Source organism: Camelina sativa, chromosome 12 (assembly GCF_000633955.1).
Source record: "Camelina sativa cultivar DH55 chromosome 12, Cs, whole genome shotgun sequence".
Classification (NCBI taxonomy): domain Eukaryota; kingdom Viridiplantae; phylum Streptophyta; class Magnoliopsida; order Brassicales; family Brassicaceae; genus Camelina; species Camelina sativa.
In genome coordinates this window covers 14697558-14717095 of record NC_025696.1, presented here as the reverse complement: position 1 = coordinate 14717095, position 19538 = coordinate 14697558, and the positions used below count along the sequence as shown (strand labels likewise).

The 19538-nt window shown below is 38.9% G+C and overlaps 1 protein-coding gene across 1 annotated transcript; it reads left to right on the top strand.

Moving 5' to 3' along the window:
- LOC104733524 (putative F-box protein At1g58090) lies at positions 15043 to 16146 on the top strand. Its single transcript, XM_010453097.1, has one exon. The coding sequence runs from the start codon at positions 15043 to 15045 to the stop codon at positions 16144 to 16146; it is 1104 nt and encodes a 367-aa protein (XP_010451399.1).

The following is a 19538-nucleotide window of genomic DNA, read 5'->3' as shown; positions in this document are numbered from 1 at the left end:
TATATAATTTTCTTCCAATCGATCAATCGATAGACCCATCTTTCGTTTGTCCATGTATATATATATATATATATATATGTATAAAAGGGTGATTTCTAAAACAGGGTCTTTAACAAATACGACATTATCTACTTCAACAATTTCACCATAAAAATAAAGATAAACCACCATTTGTATACAAAGTGAAAAACTGAGTCAGCTAAGAAATAAACACTTTCAGTTAAATCATGGTGAACAAATATGAGAAACAAAAACCAAAAAGAGTCTCTTCCTTTTCCATTTGTGTTGTCTTTATTTTTAAACCAAGATCTTGGAAGCATAATGACAACCTTATAGATCAAGCAGTTCTTGAGGTGTTTCGCCCAAATGATTAAACTGGATTGATAGACAGGGATTATAATAAATATTTTTGAAAAATGGTACTTAGAAGAAGAGGAAATTAAAGTACCTGAACTTGTTGCTCAAGCAATTCATATGCTGATTTTTTAGATGAGTGGATATCTTTGAATATAATAAAGAAAGCACTAACAATGTTGTCTCTTGCTTTGATGATGTGCAACTTAAACATGCAAGTGCAAAAATATAGATGCTTATTAAATGATGAAAAAATTACTCACATCTTATAGAAAAGTAAAAACCTTGGTATTATATTATACATTTTATAAAAATTGCTCATATATTTAATGTCCTGGGTGTAATTACTATTAACACCTTCAATTAATTTTCAGTTTTTAATTTTGAAAATATTAAAAAGAAATACATATTAGCAAACTATTCAACGTCATTATTGACAGTTTTTTTTTGCCAAACATCCACAGGATTTTATATATCAAAAGAGAGGAAAAATGAAAAGTAGTTTTACTGTTCACAAACAAAAAAAACTCTCTCTCTCTCGGTGATTCCGTTGCTGAACCCTAATTCTCGTGTCTATCCTCCGGCGATTCCATCGTTAAATCCTAATTCTCTCTCTCTCTCTCTCTCTCTCTCTCTCTCTCTCTCTCTCTCTCTCTCTCGTCGTCCTCGCTGTCGTCTTCGTTTTCGTGTTCCGGTATGTGTCGAATCTTTATATTTGTGTGTTCCAGCTGATTGAGGATTTTTATCGATAGTTTACAGCTGATTGTACCGTTGTTGATTTACATATGGTTAAGGAAAAACGAAAGGTCTCATAGATTCATATGACGGCTGAGTTATAGTGCTTTTCTGCTGATTTATTACAAAAAAGAAACAGAAAGTAAACGGCTAATTTATATTACTTCACGGCTACTTATAATACTTAAGGGAAAACAAAAGGTCTCGTAGGTTCATATGGTAGCTGAGTTATAATGCTTCTCGGCTGAGTTATTATAATGTTTCTCTGTTTTAAAAAATAATATATAATAATAATATAATTAAATACCCCATAATATTTAATTATAACAAACCAACAAACCATCGATAACCAAACATACACAGCGGAAGACATATCAAACCAACTCCAATATATTAAAATACAATACCAATCATAACCAATATAAACAAGCAATCTAGGATGCTTCTAAACCAGATTCTAACATAAGTAACATAACCAATAATACAATCGAGACCCTAGATCATCCTCCTCCTCATCGCCATGATTCCATGCTACACATGCATTACCTACACCACAAACACAATGAGATGCATGAGTATTACCAGAAATACACAGTGAGGCGAGCTATACACACAAACAAATAAAGAGTACAAACACAAATAAAACATAACTAACCAGTCATTAAATATAACACCCAATAACACATTCACCACACCTAAACATCATCACACAAAACAAGTCATACAGCCTAATCGCTTAGATAAGCTCATGGTCCCACACTCACCTTAACAAGTGATATGAACAATAATTACAACTAGGAAAAACTCTCCTCTCGTCTGAAAAAGTCGACAAATGTCATACAACAAGTCAAACAACCAAAATCAACCTTGAAGCAAACTGGACAGAAACATCAGAAAAACAGTCTCAAAAATAAAACCCTAAAATAAAAACCAACCATTAACTATCAAATTCTTCCAGTAAAAAGCTATTGATAGACGTCACGAAGCTTCTCAAAAAATCTCGTGCCGATCAGAAACTAGACGAGACCACGATCTTAGGTACAATCCCCGATGGTCCCAACTCGCTTATGAGAAAACGTTTCTCACAAAACTGCCAATAACTCACGGAGTTTAAACCCAAATTTACTTATGTAAAAAGGGAAATCTACGAAAAAAGCTTAGGTACAACTATACCAAAAATCATTAGCTTAGGAAACTATTCAGCAGTCGAACGCTCCTTCTCCCAAACCCTAACAGTTCTGTTTCCTTCTCTTATCTCTAAAAGAAAGATTTGTTGATCTCCTTCTTCTCCTTCACACCAAATCGACCAAGAGGCTTCTCTTTCTCACAGACCAACAACGACAATCACAAAATAGAAGGAGGCGTCATCCTCATAAAGAAAAAATAGAGCTTTAGATTTAATTAGATTAAACCAGATTTATCTAAACCGAAATTAATTAACCACCCTTTAGTTTAATTAATATGTGGATGATTCCGGCGGAGAAGAAGCGTCGGAGAAGGATGAAGAGAAAGGAGAAGCTATTTTGTGAAGAAAAGTATTTGATTTTATATATATAATTTTGTGCTAATTTTGGAACATTTAAGAACATGTGCTAGTTTTGGACTAAAAACTTAAATGAGTGCTATTTTTGAGAATCTCCCAAGAATTTATAGTCTTGTGTTTCTTGTGTTTTTATTTTTTATTTTTTTTTGTCAACCAAACATTTATTAGAAAAGATCTACAAGGTTGGTAGCCCAAACCGGAGGATAAGAGTTTACATAGGAAATTGCTGAAATTAAAGATCTAGACGAGCGAGCTAGATAATCTGTCTTGAAATTTGCTGAGCGAGGAATCTTGGACAATGAGAAGTGAGGGAAGGCGGTCTGAAGCAGGTGGAAATCATCTAGAATAGTAGAAAAAGCAGGCCAGTTCTTAGGAGAATGAATCATCGCTACTAGTTGTGCACAATCCGTCTCGAAGCGCTGACCAAGAACTCCGTCTGCAATGTGACATTCCATGGCCCAAAGCAGAGCTTCCAACTCTGCGTGGAGAGGGGAAGGGCTTCGCCGAAGATATATTTCACCCATCAATAAAGTCTGAGCATCACTATTACTACACCACCAACCTAAACCTGAATTGAGATCATATGCTTTCCAGGAGCCATCAATTTGACAACACGGACCCGGAACCGGGTTAACCGAGAGAGCCAAAGAATCCGAAGGGACGGAGCTTCCTGAAGAAACCACTGCCTAAGACTGCACATCTTCCCATTCTAGTGCGAGCTGGGAACCTTGGAAATTTTTTTTATTTCTATCCTTCCAAATCGACCATAATATATAAGGTAACTGAAGAAGAGAATCTTGATCACCTGAAAGAGAGGAACCTCTCCAGTAGATAAAATCGAGATTCAAAAACACAGAACCATAAGGAAAACCTCCTCGAGAAGCCTGAATTTGAGACAAACCGCAAATTTGACACAAACGAGGACACTCAAAAAGAGCGTGATTAATTTTCTCACATGCTATATCACATCTTTTACACCTGGTATCACAGTGGACACCTAGGTGAGCTAAGCGATCTGTTACTGGGAGAGTACCAGATGCAATTTGCCAAAAGAAATGTTTAATCTTTGGCGGGACTTGGAGTTTACATGCCTGAGCTCTTAAAGCTGTACATGTTGGGCCATAATGTACCACTTCCACCATCTCTGTAGTGACCCTCACTACGGGTAGAAACCAAATAAAAACCCATGACCAAAAGGCCTGAGAAGTATCTCGGAAAGAAGGCAAAGGCGAGAGACCGAGAATTGCTGAAGAGTGTCCGAGGAATTCCCGAAGGACCGAGGAATTCCGGACAATGGCCAAAGAATGACCGAGTAAGGACCGGACAGTGAAGTCATGGATGAGACAGACCGTGCTGCGTACTGCCGACTGTACCACGGTACCGCCGACACAACCAGACAAGGTTCCAGATTTTAAGGAACTTTTGTCTCCTCCATTTGCCAATCGCATTTAATGCAAGTTAGTGGGAGACAAAAATCTCTATAAACTTTTTGGGTTTGGCCAATTGCATCTGAAGCAAGGGAAAGTGAGAAACATCATCATTTGACCTTTCTAAAAGCGGACAATGATGATTCATGCAAGAAGAAGAATGGAGAAGGAGATTCTATAGTGTGAGAATAGCTTGGTCACCAAGTTTTCTCAAAGGAAGAGAGAGGAGATCAAACAAATGCTTCACATGCATTGGTTGCTCCACTGCCCAAAACTCTCTATATAAGGACCCTCACCTCTTCTTATTTTCGCATAAATTGAGCAAAGGAAATAAGAAGGAGAGAAGAGAGAGTAAAGAGAGAAAGGAGAGAAATGGTGAGGAAGAGAGAAAGAAGGAAGTAGAGTTCAAGACAAGACTATCGACCACCATCAAGTGTTGCATCGAGAAGGAACTCGATTGCAACAAAGGAAGAGATCCGAAGTGCTGCCGCGAGAGGAACGCTATCAAGAGGATCCGACCACTCCTTACAAGAGATCGCCGGTTTTCTGTGAGTTCAGGCACACTGCACCGAGATAGATGGAGTCCAATGACGTCCATCTAGTAAACGGTTGCTTGGAGTTTTAGTTGCATTTTTACTTGATTTATCTTTGTGATTTTTCTTGTTTAAATGCATGTGTGTGAGGTTACACTCGTTGCTAGTTCGAAATGTTCTAGTAACAGAGAAGGTAACTTGGTTGAGAGGTACTCTCGGTACTAGTTCAAAATGATCTAGTATTGGAGATGGTAACTGGTTACGATACTTGTAAAATTATGAGCTTAAAAACCATAAAAACTCAAGTATCAATTTGTTGAAGTCTTAATGCGTGTAGTCCGCGAGAAATTTCGGCTAACGTGGTAATACTTGGGTATGGCTGTCCTCAGATTATTTTCGTACAACATGCAGCCGCGACATGTAACCCATGTTCGTGAGTTGTAGGGTCTGGGACGAAGAGCTCGGAGGTTACTGGGTTTGATACCCTTGCCGACACTGTCTACACGATGGTGTAGCTCGAGGTGAAGTTCCGGTTGCATGCCTTTGTGGCTGCAATGCGGGTGTTCACAGAGTTGTTGAGGGGAGGAAGCATACCGGGCCCATAAATTAAAACTTGTTTAAAACTCTTTTTCTTTTATTCAAGTTTTTTGCATGTTGTTTGTAGTTGATTGATTTGCTTGCTAGATTAATTTTCTTAGCTCATTATCTTCCGGATGCTATCTCTGATTGTTTGATTGTTTGTATGCCTGCTTGATTGCTTTATTGCTTATTGCTTGCATGCTTGCTTGATTGTTGTTTGGGGTTTGGGGTTGGGGATTTATTATGATTTTGCAGGAATCCTGAGCTCACTAAGTAATCTTTATGATTACTTACAGAACTGTGTTTGCCTTGCAGGAAACCCTAGAGGGAACTAGAGGGCGTGGTGAACGAGTAAGCCCTGGAGTAGTTTGTGTGTCTATTGTAAAATAAAGTATGTTATTTTGTAATCGACCTTTGGTGTTAAGCTTTAAACTCGAACTCTTAAAACCTTTTGGTTACCATTTTGTAATAAACTCTTTAAGTGTTTAATATATTCGGATTTCTTATTCGTACGAGTCATAACTGATATAGACTTTGTCCGAGTCGGCTCAACGCCTGGGATGTCTCAAGAGTTGCAAAGCCTAAAAGATGTACCATGCGGTCAGGAACGCCACCGACGGACTGGCTAAGGGTCCTGATGTGTTCTTGAACCTCGATCGGATCGTTGGTGAACGTTTTCAGCGTAGCGTCCCGGGGCGGTCCGTGGCTGTCCGGCCATAAGACGGTTCAGGGGCATTAAAAATGGAGGTATCAGAGCATGGTTATGATGCTATTATAACTCGTGTTTTCAAACGTTTTATCGAGTCAAAATGGTCGCAATAGACACTTAGGATAATCCGGTTTGTTCATCACTTTAGGGTTAGATGAGATGGGATTAGGTAACCCTTACTATTGATGATGGATGCAGATGTCTGGTCAAGGATTTGAAAGGTCTAGATCGATGCACTTTTCGCCGGACACATGGGGGGTTCAAGTCAACAGTTTGGTCTGGAGGAATGGGGTCTACATTTTGGAGATGAGCAAGGAGATGAGTCGTTTCCAGGCATTTACGAACCAAACATGTATATGCCTGAATGGGATGTGCCCGGTGTGATGCCGAGGTACTCGCCAACCAGTTCTACTCGGTACAGTACACCTGAGTACGTGTGCCCGCCTTTAAGAGAGTATTCGCCAGTTGGACTGTTCGCTACCAACCCGAATCCAAGTGTGCCAAGGAGAGACCAAGGTCGTGGAGGAAACCTGAATGAACACAGTGTACCAGAGACCCAGCAAATACTGAAGATGATAAAAGACCTTTTAAACCACATGATCCAGCAACAACAGCATAACCAAGGAAACCAGCCAGCTGAAAATCCGTCAGATAACTTTCTGAAGTTGGTAATAATGATGAGAAACTTAGGACTCCGCAAGTTCAAAGGAGAGCAGAACACGGTGTTAGCAGACAGATGGATAAGAGAATTGGAGACGAATTTCGAAACGTCAAGATGCCCAGAAGAGTTCAATCAATCGCGATCAACTTCTTGGAAGAGGATCCTCGTGCGTGGTGGGACAGAGTAGTTACTCGCTACCGCTACCAGCCCATAACAGGGAGATCTTTAAGAGAGAATTTGAGCAGAAGTACTTCCTACCAGAGTCTCGCGATTTAGAGAATCAGTTCCTGCGTCTAGAGCAAGGAGACATGAGCGTTCGCGCTTATGGACAAATATTTACCCGACTTAGGAGGTCTTTGTACCAAGAAGCATCGCTGAAGTGGAGGAGAGAGCAGTTAATGTCGAGGAAGGTCTAGAGTTAGAGAAAGAAGTTATGGCCTGAGAGAAAAAGAAAGAACCAGTGCAGCAGAACAAAATCGTGAATCTTCGGAGGGTGAACCAAGTAGCAGGGCGGAACCAGGGTGCGAACCGTGGTAAAGTCAATATGACTGTTAACCAAGGAGGACGTACGATGAGCAGCCTAGATCCTAGAGGATGCTTTACGTGTGGTCAACTCGGACACTTTGCCCGAGCTTATCCGACACTTTCGGAAGTGAAGAGTCCCAATCTTGCGCTTGTCACATGTTTCTACTGTGGAGAAATGGGAAATTATGCGACCTCATGTCTATCAAGGCCGGCCAAACTGAACGCCCAAACTGTGAACCGTGTTCAACCAGTACAGCAAGTGAAGGAACCCCCAGCAAAGAAACAAGCGACCCCAGCTAATGTTTTTGCTTTAAGAGTAGAGCCACCCAAACCTCCAGCGCCTGCGAAAGGCCCGATAACAGGTTTGATTGGGTTCTAACTCTCTTATGATTGATTATGTGTTTGTGTGATTGCGTGTTTAGTAGTTTTTGCATTGCATGTTTTATTCGTGTTTTGCATTTAGGAACATTATTTGTTGGTGGTAACCCCACACATGTATTGTTCGATTCGGGAGCGTCCAAAAGTTTTGTGACTCCCGAAGTGGCCGATGAGTTCGGAGAATTGTGTGAGGAGGAGGAAGTAAACATCAATGTCTACACCGCTGGTAATCAACCACCACTCAAGACCCGAAGGTTGTTCAGAGATGTGTCGATAATCTTGTAAGATGCAAATTTCCCGGTAAATCCGCTTGTGATGCCGATGGAGAGGTTTGATGCTATATTGGGGATGGATTGGTTATCGGAACACCAAGCCATATAGACTGCTGTAGGAGCAGAGTCATATTTGAAAATGGAGGAAGGACACCTCTAGTTTTCTATGGAATTAGCCCAAGCAAAAGGGCATATTTCGCATCAAAGATAAGAATTGGGAGATCGTTTGATGAAGGAAGCGTTTATCTAGTCACTCTTACCGCCACCGGAGGATATGACAAAGAAAACCTGGAAGTCGAGGACATCACAGTCGCAAAGGACTACGAAGATGTATTCAGGCCGTTAGAAGGATTGCCTCCGCCGAGAAGTCATCCTTTTACCATAAGCCTTGAGCCTGGAGCAACCCCAATTGCTAAAGTGCCGTATCGCGTGGCACCAGCCGAATTAGCTGAACTTAAGACTCAGCTAGAAGACTTGTTGGAAAAAGGTTTTATTCGGCCAAGTTCTTCACCACGGGGAGCCCCAATGCTATTTGTTAAGAAGAAAGATGGAAGCATGCGTTTGTGTATTTACCGAGGAATCAATAACATAACCATCAAGGACAAGTATCCGTTTTCACGGATTGATGAGCTGTTAGATCAACTCAGAGGAGCAAGCTGGTTTTCGAAGATTGACTTAGCCTCCGGCTATCACCAAATCTCGATTGCAGAACCAGATGTGATGAAGACAGCCTTTTGAACAAGATATGGCCAGTATGAGTTCGTAGTAATGCCGTTTGGACTTACCAACGCGCCAGCAGCATTCATGCGACTAATGAACGAGGTTTTTCATGATTATTTGGATTAATTCGTGATAATATTCATCGATGACATCCTTATATACTCGAGGAGTGCAGAAGAACATGAAGAACATTTGAGGAAGGTTTTAGAACGACTAAGGGAGAAGAAGCTGTTCGCCAAGTTCAGCAAGTGCAAGTTCTAGCAAAGGGAAATTAAGTTCCTAGGACACCGAGTCTCGGAGCAAGGCGTGTCCGTCGACCTAGAAAAGATTGCCGCGATTCAGGATTGGCCGAAGCCAACATCCGTACCTTTCATTTGGAGTGAAGAGGTGGAATAAGCTTTTAGAAAGCTAAAGGGAGCACTGACAACGGCACCGATTTTAGCTTTACCAGAGCCAAATCAGCCGTATACCGTGTACACAGATGCATCAAGAGTAGGTGTCAGATGTGTCTTGATGCAAGGAGACAGAGTAATTGCATATGCCTCCAGACAGTTAAGGAAGCATGAGGAGAATTACCCCACACATGACATAGAGATGGCAGCTGTGGTGTTTGCATTAAGGATATGAGATCATATCTGTATGGAGAAGCGGTTCAGGTATTTACGGATCATCAAAGTCTTAAATACTTGTTCACGCAACCAGATCTTAATTTGCAACAGCGAAGATGGATGGAGTTCATTGCCGATTACGATTTTAAAATCCAGTACCACCCAGGCAAAGTGAATGTAGTGGCAGATGCGCTAAGCCGTAGGAAAGCACAAGTGGATGTCGAGAGAGATGTGGAGTCTCTAGCCGACGAGTTGAAGAAGGTAAGGCTTCTAGCCTTAGAAGGAGAATCTAGTGAGCCGTTGGGTTTACAGGCTGTAACTCAAGCATGTTTAGTACAACGAATCCGTGAAGAGCAGCCTAAGGACGAGAACCTGAAGAAGATCATTGAGGAGTTGAAGAGTTTAGACGGACCAAATGCTAGTGGTTACCACATAGCAGATGATGGCACCTTACTACTTAATGGAAGAATCATAGTACCTGACCGGAGTTGACTGCGAGAGGAGATACTAAGAGCACCCCACAGCTCAGCATTGAGTATTCACCCTGGAAGCACGAAGATGTACAAGGACGTGCACAGGTATTACCATTGGCCTGGATTGAAGAGAGCAGTAGCAAGATGGGTAAGCCAGTGTGATTCTTGTCAAAGAATCAAGTAGAACATCAAGTGCCTGCAGGTTTACTTCGAAACTTGCCCATACCAACATGGAAATGGGACTCTATCTCAATGGATTTCATCACCGGTCTACCAACAAGAAAGGGACGAATCAACGACGCAATATGGGTAGTGGTCGATCGTTTGACAAAGGTAGCCCACTTGGTACCAGTGAGGAGTACAGATCAAGCACCGATTTTAGCGGAAAAGTATATCAATGAGATTTTGAAACTGCATGGAGTGCCAGCAAACATCGTCTCCGATCATGATCCAAAATTTGCATCGATATTTTGGCAGGATTTGCATAGATCTTTGGGAACGAATGTTCATATGAGCACCTCATTCCACCCAGAGACCGATGGGCAGACGGAAAGAACTAACCGAACCATAGAAGATATGCTTCGACTATGCGCATTGGAATGGTCTTCTGATTGGGAGAAGAATCTACCGTTGGTTGAATTCGCCTATAACAACAGCTATCAATCAAGCATCGGCATGTCACCGTTCGAAGCAATGTACGGAAGACCTTGTCGAACACCATTCTATTGGACGGAAGTTGGGGAAAGGACGAGTTTCAATCAAAAGTTGATTGATGGGACCACAAAAAAGAGCAAGTTTATTCGTGAAAGCATGAAGAAAGCTCAAGATCGCCAGAAGAAGTACGTAGATCGTAAAAGGCGAGAAGTGGAATTTGAAGTTGGAAACATGGTGTACTTGAAGGTCGCACCACAAAAAGGGAAGGATCGGTTTGGTAAAGTTGGAAAGCTCGCGGTAAGGTTCATTGGACCATACCGGATTGAGAAGAGAGTTGGAGTGGTAGCCTACCGTCTATCTATGCCAGAGGTTATGCGGCTACACAAAGTCTTCCACGTTTCACAACTACGGAAGCACGTACTTGATCCTACTATGATTATAACCGAGCCTATCGAGGAACTAGAGTCAAATCTCACATACCCCGAAGGACCGTTTGGAATCGGAGAACGAAGAACGCGGAAGTTAAAGAACAGGAGCATTCCTCAAATACAAGTATTATGGGGAAAGCAGAACCGCAAGGTCACCACTTGGGAAGATGAGGATAGGATTCGAGCCAAGTATCCTCAGCTGTTTGTCAAAGAAGATGAAGTAGGGCCGTCAGATCCCTATGGAATTCGGGACGAATTCTATTAAGGGGGGGGGGAGGGAGAATGTTGTGACCCTCACTACGGGGTAGAAACCAAATAAAAACCCATGACCAAAAGGCGTGGGAAGTATCTCGGAAAGAAGGCAAGGGCGAGAGACCGAGAATTGCCGAAGAGTGTCCGAGGAATTCCGGACAATGGCCGAAGAATGACCGAGTAAAGACCGGACAATGAAGTCACGGACGAGACGGACCGTGCTGTGTACCGCTGACCATACCACCATACCGCCGACACGACCAGACAAGGTTCCAGATTTTAAGGAACTTTTGTCTCCTCCATTTGGCCAATCGCATTTCATGCAAGTTAGTGGGAGACAAAAATCTCTATCACTTTTTGGGTTTGGCAAATTGCATCTCAAGCAAGGGAAAGTGAGAAACATCATCATTTGACCTTTCTAAAAGCAGCCAATGATGATTCATGCAAGAAGAAGAAGGGAGACAAAGGAGAGTCTATGGTGTGAGAATAGCTTGGTCACCAAGTTTTCTCAAAGGAAGAGAGAGGAGATCGAACAAATGCTTCACATGCATTGGTTGCTCCACCGCCCAAAACTCTCTATATAAGGACCCTCACCTCTTCTTATTTTCGCATAAATGAAGCAAAGAAAATAAGAAGGAGAGAAGAGAGAGTAAAGAGAGAAAGGAGAGAAAGGGTGAGGAAGACAGAAAGAAGGAAGTAGAGTTCAAAACAAGACTATCGACTACCATCAACTGTTGCATCGAGAAGGAACTCGATTGCAACAAAGGAAGAGATCCGAAGTGCTGCCGCGAGAGGAACGCTATCAAGAGAATCTGACCACTCCTTACAAGAGATCGCTGGTTTTCTGTGAGTTCAGGCACACTGCACCGAGCTAGATGGAGTCCAATGACGTCCATCTAGTAAACGGTTGCTTGGAGTTTTAGTTGCATTTTTTACTTGATTTATCTTTTTGATTTTTTCTTGTTTAAATGCGTGTGTGTGAGGTTACACTCGTTGCTAGTTTGAAATGTTCTAGTAACAGAGAAGGTAACTTGGTTGAGAGTTACTCTCGGTACTAGTTCGAAATGATCTAGTATTGGAGATGCTAACTGGTTAAGATACTTATAAAACTATGAGCTTAAAAACCATAAAAACTCAAGTATCAATTTGTTGAAGTCTTAATGCGTGTAGTCCGCTATAAATTCTGGCTAGCAAAGTAAGAGTTGGGTATGGCTGTCCTAAGACTATTTCAGTACAACTTGCAGCCGCGACATGTAACCCATGTTCGTGAGTTGTAGGGTCTGGGACGAAGAGCTTGGAGGTTACTGGGTTCACTACCCTGGCCGACGCAGTCGACACGAGGGTGTAGCTCGAGGTGAAGTTCCGGTTGCATGCCTTTGTGGCTGCAATGCGGGTGTTCACAGAGTTGTTGAGGAGAGGAAGCATACCAGACCCATAAATTAAAACTTGTTTAGAACTCTTTTGCTTTTATTCAAGTTTACTGCATGTTGTTTGTAGTTGATTGATTTTCTTGCTAGATTAATTTTCTTAGCTCATTATCTTCCGCATGCTATCTCTGATTGTTTGATTGTTTGCATGCCTGCTTGATTGCTTTATTGCTTGTTGCTTGCATGCTTGATTGTTGTTTGGGGTTTGGGGTTGGGGATTTATTATGGTTTTGCAGGAATCCTGAGCTCAATAAGTAATCTTTATGATTACTTACGGAACTGTGTTTGCCTTGCAGGAAACCCTAGAGGGAACTAGAGGGCATGGTGAATGAGTAGGACCCTGGAGTAGTTTGTGTGTCTATTGTAAAATAAAGTATGTTATTTTGTATTCGACCTTTGGCGCTAAGCCTTAAACTCGAACTCTTAAAACCTTTTGGTTACCGTTTTGTAAAAAACTCTTTAAGTATCTAATATATTCGGATTTCTTATTTGTATGAGTCATAACTGATATAGACTTTGTCCGAGTCGGCTCCACGCCTGGGATGTCTCAAGGGTTGCAAAGCCTAAAAGATATTCCATGCGGTCGGCAACGCCACCGACGGACTGGCTAAGGGTCCTGATATGTTCTTGAACCTCGGCCGGATCATTGGTGAACCTTACCAGCATAGCGTCCCAGGGCGGTCTGTTGCCGTCCGGCCAAAGGACGGTTCGGGGGCGTTACAATCTCCCTAGCCAATCCTTATCCCGATCTGACCAAATATTTTCCAGACTTTGAATAATGCCATATCAGCCGATCTGGCTTTAAAGACTTGCTTATAGACCTACTCCGAATAATCTGAAATTCTGAATATCCTTTGGGTCCATAAACTCCCGAAGAATAGGTAAATGCCACTCCACGAAAAATAGGTAAATATCCTCTCGATTAAAAGACTTGTTTTCTTGTTTTAACATTTCATTTATTTTACTTCATTAATTTTTTATTTATTTAAACTCTCTATTAATTATTAATTGTGAAAATTTGTTAAAAATACCGTTTTTGATAAACACATTTTCAAAAATACCCTTTTTTAGGCAATTTTCATTTTTGCCTTCTTTTAATTTTTAATGACCAATTTACCCTTACATAAAAAATATTTTAATCAATAAAATGAAAACAAAATTTTTCCGCCAAAAATTTTTCCGCCAAAAATATTTCCGACAAAAAAATTTCGAATAAAATTTCCAGCCAATAATTTTTTTAGATTTTAAACGATTTAAGAATATTTATAAAACATTTATAAAGTTTTTATAATATAAAACTTATAAAAACCTTATAAAAGCCTTATAAAAATCCTTATAATTTTTTTGTAAATGCATCATAAAAACTTTACAAAAAATCTCCTAAAAACCTTTTAAAAACTTTACTAAAACCTTATTAAAAGCTTGTAAAAGCGGTTACAAGGTTTTTATAAGATTTTATAAAAGGTTTTTATAAGATTTTATAAAAGCTTTTATAAGTTAGAAATTTCAAAATTTTTGGCGGGAAAATCAAATTTCGTAATGTTGCCGGGAATTTTGTTTTAATTTTTAGGCGGGAAAAAATAATTTTGGCGAGAAAATATTTCATTTTCTTGCAGTAATTTTTATTTTATTTTTGTAACGCCTGTGAACAGAGTTCCGGTTTTAGAGGTTGGTGTCGACCGACACATAGGGGGTGTCGCTCGACACCATATGGTTTAAAGGTTGCGGTTCTGGTTAATCTCTGGTCTAATGTGGTTTAGCGGTTTTAGAGAAACCCTTAACTTTCCCTATAAAAGGAAAACACACTCTTCATGTGAGGGGTTCCCTGCCCAGCCGTTTTCCTCCCCAAGAGAAGAGAAGAGGTTTTTGGGTATACTTGGAGGTTAGGGAGGTGAGGAGATGGTTTGGGGATGGGAATGAAGGAGAGTGGCGATGATATGGCATGGAGGAGGACAGGGGAGCACTGGTGGTGGTGAGCTGTTGCTCCTTCCTCAGATTTCGTCTCTAAACCAAGGTAAGTGGTTGATGTTAGGCTTATATAGGGTTTTGGAATGATTGTGATAGATTTTTGATGGGTAAGATGAATTGAGAAGAATCCATGGGTTGTTTTCCTTGGTTGTTACCTTGTGAGGCTATTTTGTTTGTGATTATTCATATGGGAAACGAGTATTATGGGGAGTTGGGGTTTTGCAGCCAAAAGGGGCTGAAGGAGAAGCCTAGATCGTGGTTGCAGGCTTGGTGTCGTTCGACACCATGGTGGTTTCGGTCGACACCAACACTTGCAGATGAAAAGCGCGAACTGGTCCGAGATGCATATTTTGAGGCAACGTTTGGAGGATGAAACAAAGTCCAATTTGGCTGAAATTTGGTGGAGAGCTTTGTGGTTCGATAGGCTTCATATCCAACGGTGGATCCTGTGCGAGGATTGGGAATCCGGGTGCAGTCGTTTCAATTTTTGTGACTGTACATTCTTGTTGTCTTTCAAAGAAAGAATAATTTGGTCATTTTGTACCTAAAAAGAGTTAATTTTAAAAATGATTAATATGGAGAGATTTGAAAAAAAAAAATATGATAAAAAGAGTATTTTTGAGAATGCGTCATTAATTATAGGTATGATAAATATGGACTAAATAAATACTACTTTAATTTTATTTTAAAGTTAAAAAATAGTGTTGCTTAGTGACAGTATGAGAATGATAAAAACTAACTTTATTATATATATAGATTTTCCTTCCCCGACGATCCTTTTACAAAGAAAACCCTAATGGTTTTTACGAGAAAAAAGAAAACCCTAGTGGTGTCGAGAAAGCTCCCGTCAGATGTGGAAGAAGAGATACTCGTTCGTGTTCCACCTCTATCTCTCCTTTGCTTCAAATCCGTTTGCAAAGAATGGAACACTCTTTTTAACAACAAGAGATTCATCAACAAAAACTTTGTTTGCGCTCGCCCAGAGTTCATGTTACAAACACATTCCCACATTTATTCGATAAGCGCAGATCTCAACGACGATCCAACTATAAAAAAGATTGGTTTATGCTTGGATTTGCGCCGTGGCCGTTATCGTGTCAGTGGGATCTGCGATGGTTACTTCTTCTTGAACGGCCATCATGAAAGAGGCCTGGTTTGGAATCCGTTGTTGAGTCATCCTAAAAGGATTGCTAAGGATAATGTTATATGTGGCAGAAATATTGGTTACGATGGTAGTGGACCCGAAAAGAGTTACAAGATTATTGGACGTTGCAGTACTGATTCGATTGATAGAGTTGCAGTCTTTGAACTAGCAACCAATAAGTGGAAGGTTACTCATCGTACTAGTTCTAGCAAAAAGTTATCACCCGACTTGTGTAGGGTCTCCTTGAATGGAAATTTGTACTGGACAGGTTATAAGTATCCCCAAACTGGCAAGTATTTCATCGAAATGTTGGATTTTTCGAAAGAGATAATGAAGATCTTTTGTATTCTACCGTGTGAGGGAAAAAGTGCTGGTTCCCATATTCGTGCCCTATCGATTTACAAGGGAGATCGGTTTTCAGTGTTACAACAATCCAGAAGAACAGGAGAGACTAAGATTTGGGTGACGGAGAAGAAAATTGGTAATGGGGATGATGGAGGCGATGTGGTGTGGATTAAGTTCATGACTGTCTCAAGACCTGACTTTCCCATGTTAGTTAGGCACATCTCTACAAGTTACTTCGTTGATAATAACATCTATGGAAAAATCTTGGTTTTGTGTTGTCGTAGCAAGAAACCTATAAAAGCTTGGGTCTATATTGTGAGGGGAGATCTATGCAAAAAGATTAAGATAGATGAAGTGGTATGTGACTTTCAATCGTCTGTCTATATTCCCAGTTTGATCAACATTTCTTGATATACTTTTGCTGAAGCACAAGTTTGATTTCCATTGTTTAAATTTGTGCCATAATATAATTGCAAATTTTCGTATATATGATAAGAGTGTCATAATCAGTTTTGCGCATGACCATTTTCTAACACCACAAAGGTTTTCTTTCTTCCTCTTTCATTTATACATTGTTGTTATATCCAAACAACCAATAAGCTATACCCCTTCTTTGGGTAGCCATACCTTTCGGGCGTCTGGAGAGGAAAATGATAAGCTAAAGATGATTTAACAAGCGTTTTGGTATGATTTAAGTTCGTTTAGTTTAAGTAACGTTCCAATTATTTTTAGGTTCAAGAGGTCATTACAAGTTTCTAAGAAAAAATGATCAAAAAGGAGAAAAAAAAAACACATTTTCAGAAGGTTTCGGAACTTCAGACTGCATGCCAGTTTGGAAGACCTTCCAACCCACTAAATTCAACATTTTGACGTTGTTGAAACTCTAGAAGAGATAATATTTCAGCGTCAAGTGGAATCAGTCCAATATGCTTCAGAAGTTATGAAGAAAATAATGAAGACATGTTCTCCCGTGCCCGTAGCAAAGCAAACCACAATCAAGACCCCATTCACCACGCCAAGCCACCATGATGGTGCGGCCAAGCTCCACTCCAAAATGCCATCAAGCTCCGATACTGCGTCCGTGCCTTTATAACCAGAACCTACGCACGTTCGAGACTGCAAGTTGCAAACCACCTTGAGAGATGACACATCCTTTGAAGATCCATGCACTCACTTGATCGTTTATCGTAGCTTTTACACATTTTGGGGGAAAATATCATCTGTAAATATTTAAGAATTATATGTGAACCCTCTTTACTTTACTGATTCTTTTATTTTACATACCCTTTTATCACCCATCATTTTGCTAGCTTTAAATATGTCTAAGTCGTTTATTAGGTGATTCAAAGTGCATTCTATGTTAGTGATCTAATTTGAGTGGAGATCTAGGGTAGGTTCTGTTACAAAGTTTTCCGATCAAGTTTAATCTTGACATAGATTTGAATGAGCTTTTATTCATGACATGCCAATTAGTTGAGTCATGGAGTTTATGAATCAATCAAACTTAAACATTTAAAGAATATTTAATTACAAAAGTCCTTTAATTTTGTAAAAGTCTGAAACTATATCACCGGAAAATAGTGATGTTTATAATTTCGTCCAATCGATCAATCGATAGAGGGTCCATGCATATTCTAAATTTCTGATATATATCAGCAAGTCGACAATTGCATATACAAATAGCGGTCTTGCATCGGAGTCAATTTTGTTCATGTCCAACAATCTATAATTTGTTCAGACTTCAGAGGCAAAGATTTATGCTGTAATGGGGGATTCTATAAAATGATGAATTATGTGAAAGTTTTAAAATGATTTAACATCTCATTCATTCATTTATTAATTTGAAATCTTATGCAAGACTACACCAAACAAAATACGCAACCACAAATACATAGATAATTATTATAGTGAACAATGGAGAAGTGAATTTCCACAAGGCTTTCGAGAACGAAGTTTTACTCGCCAACAGATTATAAAATCTGTTTCTTTTCCTCTCTAAATTCAATCCCCAAGCGATGAGATCGTCGTTTTTAACTATCCTCTCATGGAAAAAACTCCATACTCGTACATTATTGATGTTACTCAGTATCTTCTTTTGTATTAATATTTAATTCGTTAATTCTCTGTGATTTCTTATGCTTGGATCCCATATTCGCCAATCAATATACCATAGAAATTTTAGGAATGCAATCTCTTATGTTGATTGAGATTGTGGAGATTGAGCATCATGAAAAATCAAAAAATTCTTCAAGAGGTTCGCCATGGCCAGGATGAGAAAGCCAACACTCTTCAACGAACCATAAATGAATTACCTCTCTAAATGGAGGAAGATGATGGAAACAAAAGCGTTTCCTTTTGCTTAAAGAAAAGTCCCAAACAAAGACTATAAAAAAAAATTACTTTAAACAATGGAGCATAGTACCTTTTGATTTCGGAACTGGCACTTGGTTTTGAATAAAAATGGTAACCGTTTATCCTTGTGACAACAATCACAATCATTGCTGCCATCCGAAAGAAGAAAGTTGATCGGCAAATCCGATATAATCCCATCCTAGTTTTTACTTATTACTTATTAGTAGCAATAAGAAAAAAACTAGAAACTGAAAAAGAACCACCGGCAAATGTCTCCTTGAGAATGAAGAAAACAGTTTTGTCGCCTTGGGAGAGAAGAAGAGAGAAGAGGTTCTAAAAAATTTGTTATCAATCACAATACAGTAAAACCTCTATAAATTAATACTCTATAAATTAATAAACACTATAAATTAAGAAAATTTGCTAGTCCCAAGTCGGGCCAGTATAAAAAATAACAAAATTCGATAAGATAATAAGATAATAATTTTTCTGAAATCCTAATGTAAAATATGGTCCCAATAATATCATAAATTAATAATCATGAAAATTTACATATATATATATATATGCTGATATAATAATGTATGTTTTTCCTACAGCTCATATCTATAAAACAATTGTTATGTTTTATTTTCAAACTGTAATGATATAAAATGTTTTGTAACATATCATACTACATTTTGTAAAAAACTTTCAATTTCTAGATAACCATCATTTACATTTTGATAGTTTGATTGACTATTAAAATACAACAATTGATATTATTATTCATAAATTTGTATTTTTGGTTTATTATTAATAATATTTTCTAAATATTACAAATTCAATTCCAATACCATATAATTTAAAACATCTGAAAGTCTATGTTAAAATTGTCTCAATTCATAATTTAAAAAAAATTAAAATATTAAAAATATATCTACAAATTAATAATTATTAGTTTACACTATAAAATAATAATTATTAATTTATAGATAAATTAATATCACTATAAATTAATAAAATATCTTGGTCCCAACATTATTAATTTATAGAGGTTTTACTGTATGTGTGTGTGGTATTTATTTTTATATTTTTAATCTAAACCGTTGATTTTATTAACACGTTGAAAACATCCATCAATTATATTAAACGAGAAGTGAAAACGTCCCACATTCAATCTCAGCAAAATTTTACCATTATACCATTAATGAAATTGCCCTTGACGTTGAAATATTTTGCCCCTGAACGTAAATTTACCTATTTTTCGCATTAAAAATAAATCAAAAATCGATTTAAAAATAATCTAATTGCATAAAAAGTTATTTGCAAAACTAGAATTTGCTAATTTAATCCCTAAATTTCCTGGAAAACACCCCTTTTACAACTATAGTTCTGTTTTATACTATAAATTCTACAGATTTGAGATAATTAATGGGCTTAGATTGTTTATAGATTAACGGGCTTCTGCA

Coding starts and splice junctions, on each gene's coding strand:
- LOC104733524 (XM_010453097.1), top strand. CDS start 15,043: ATGGTTTTTACGAGAAAAAAGAAAACCCTAGTGGTGTCGAGAAAGCTC.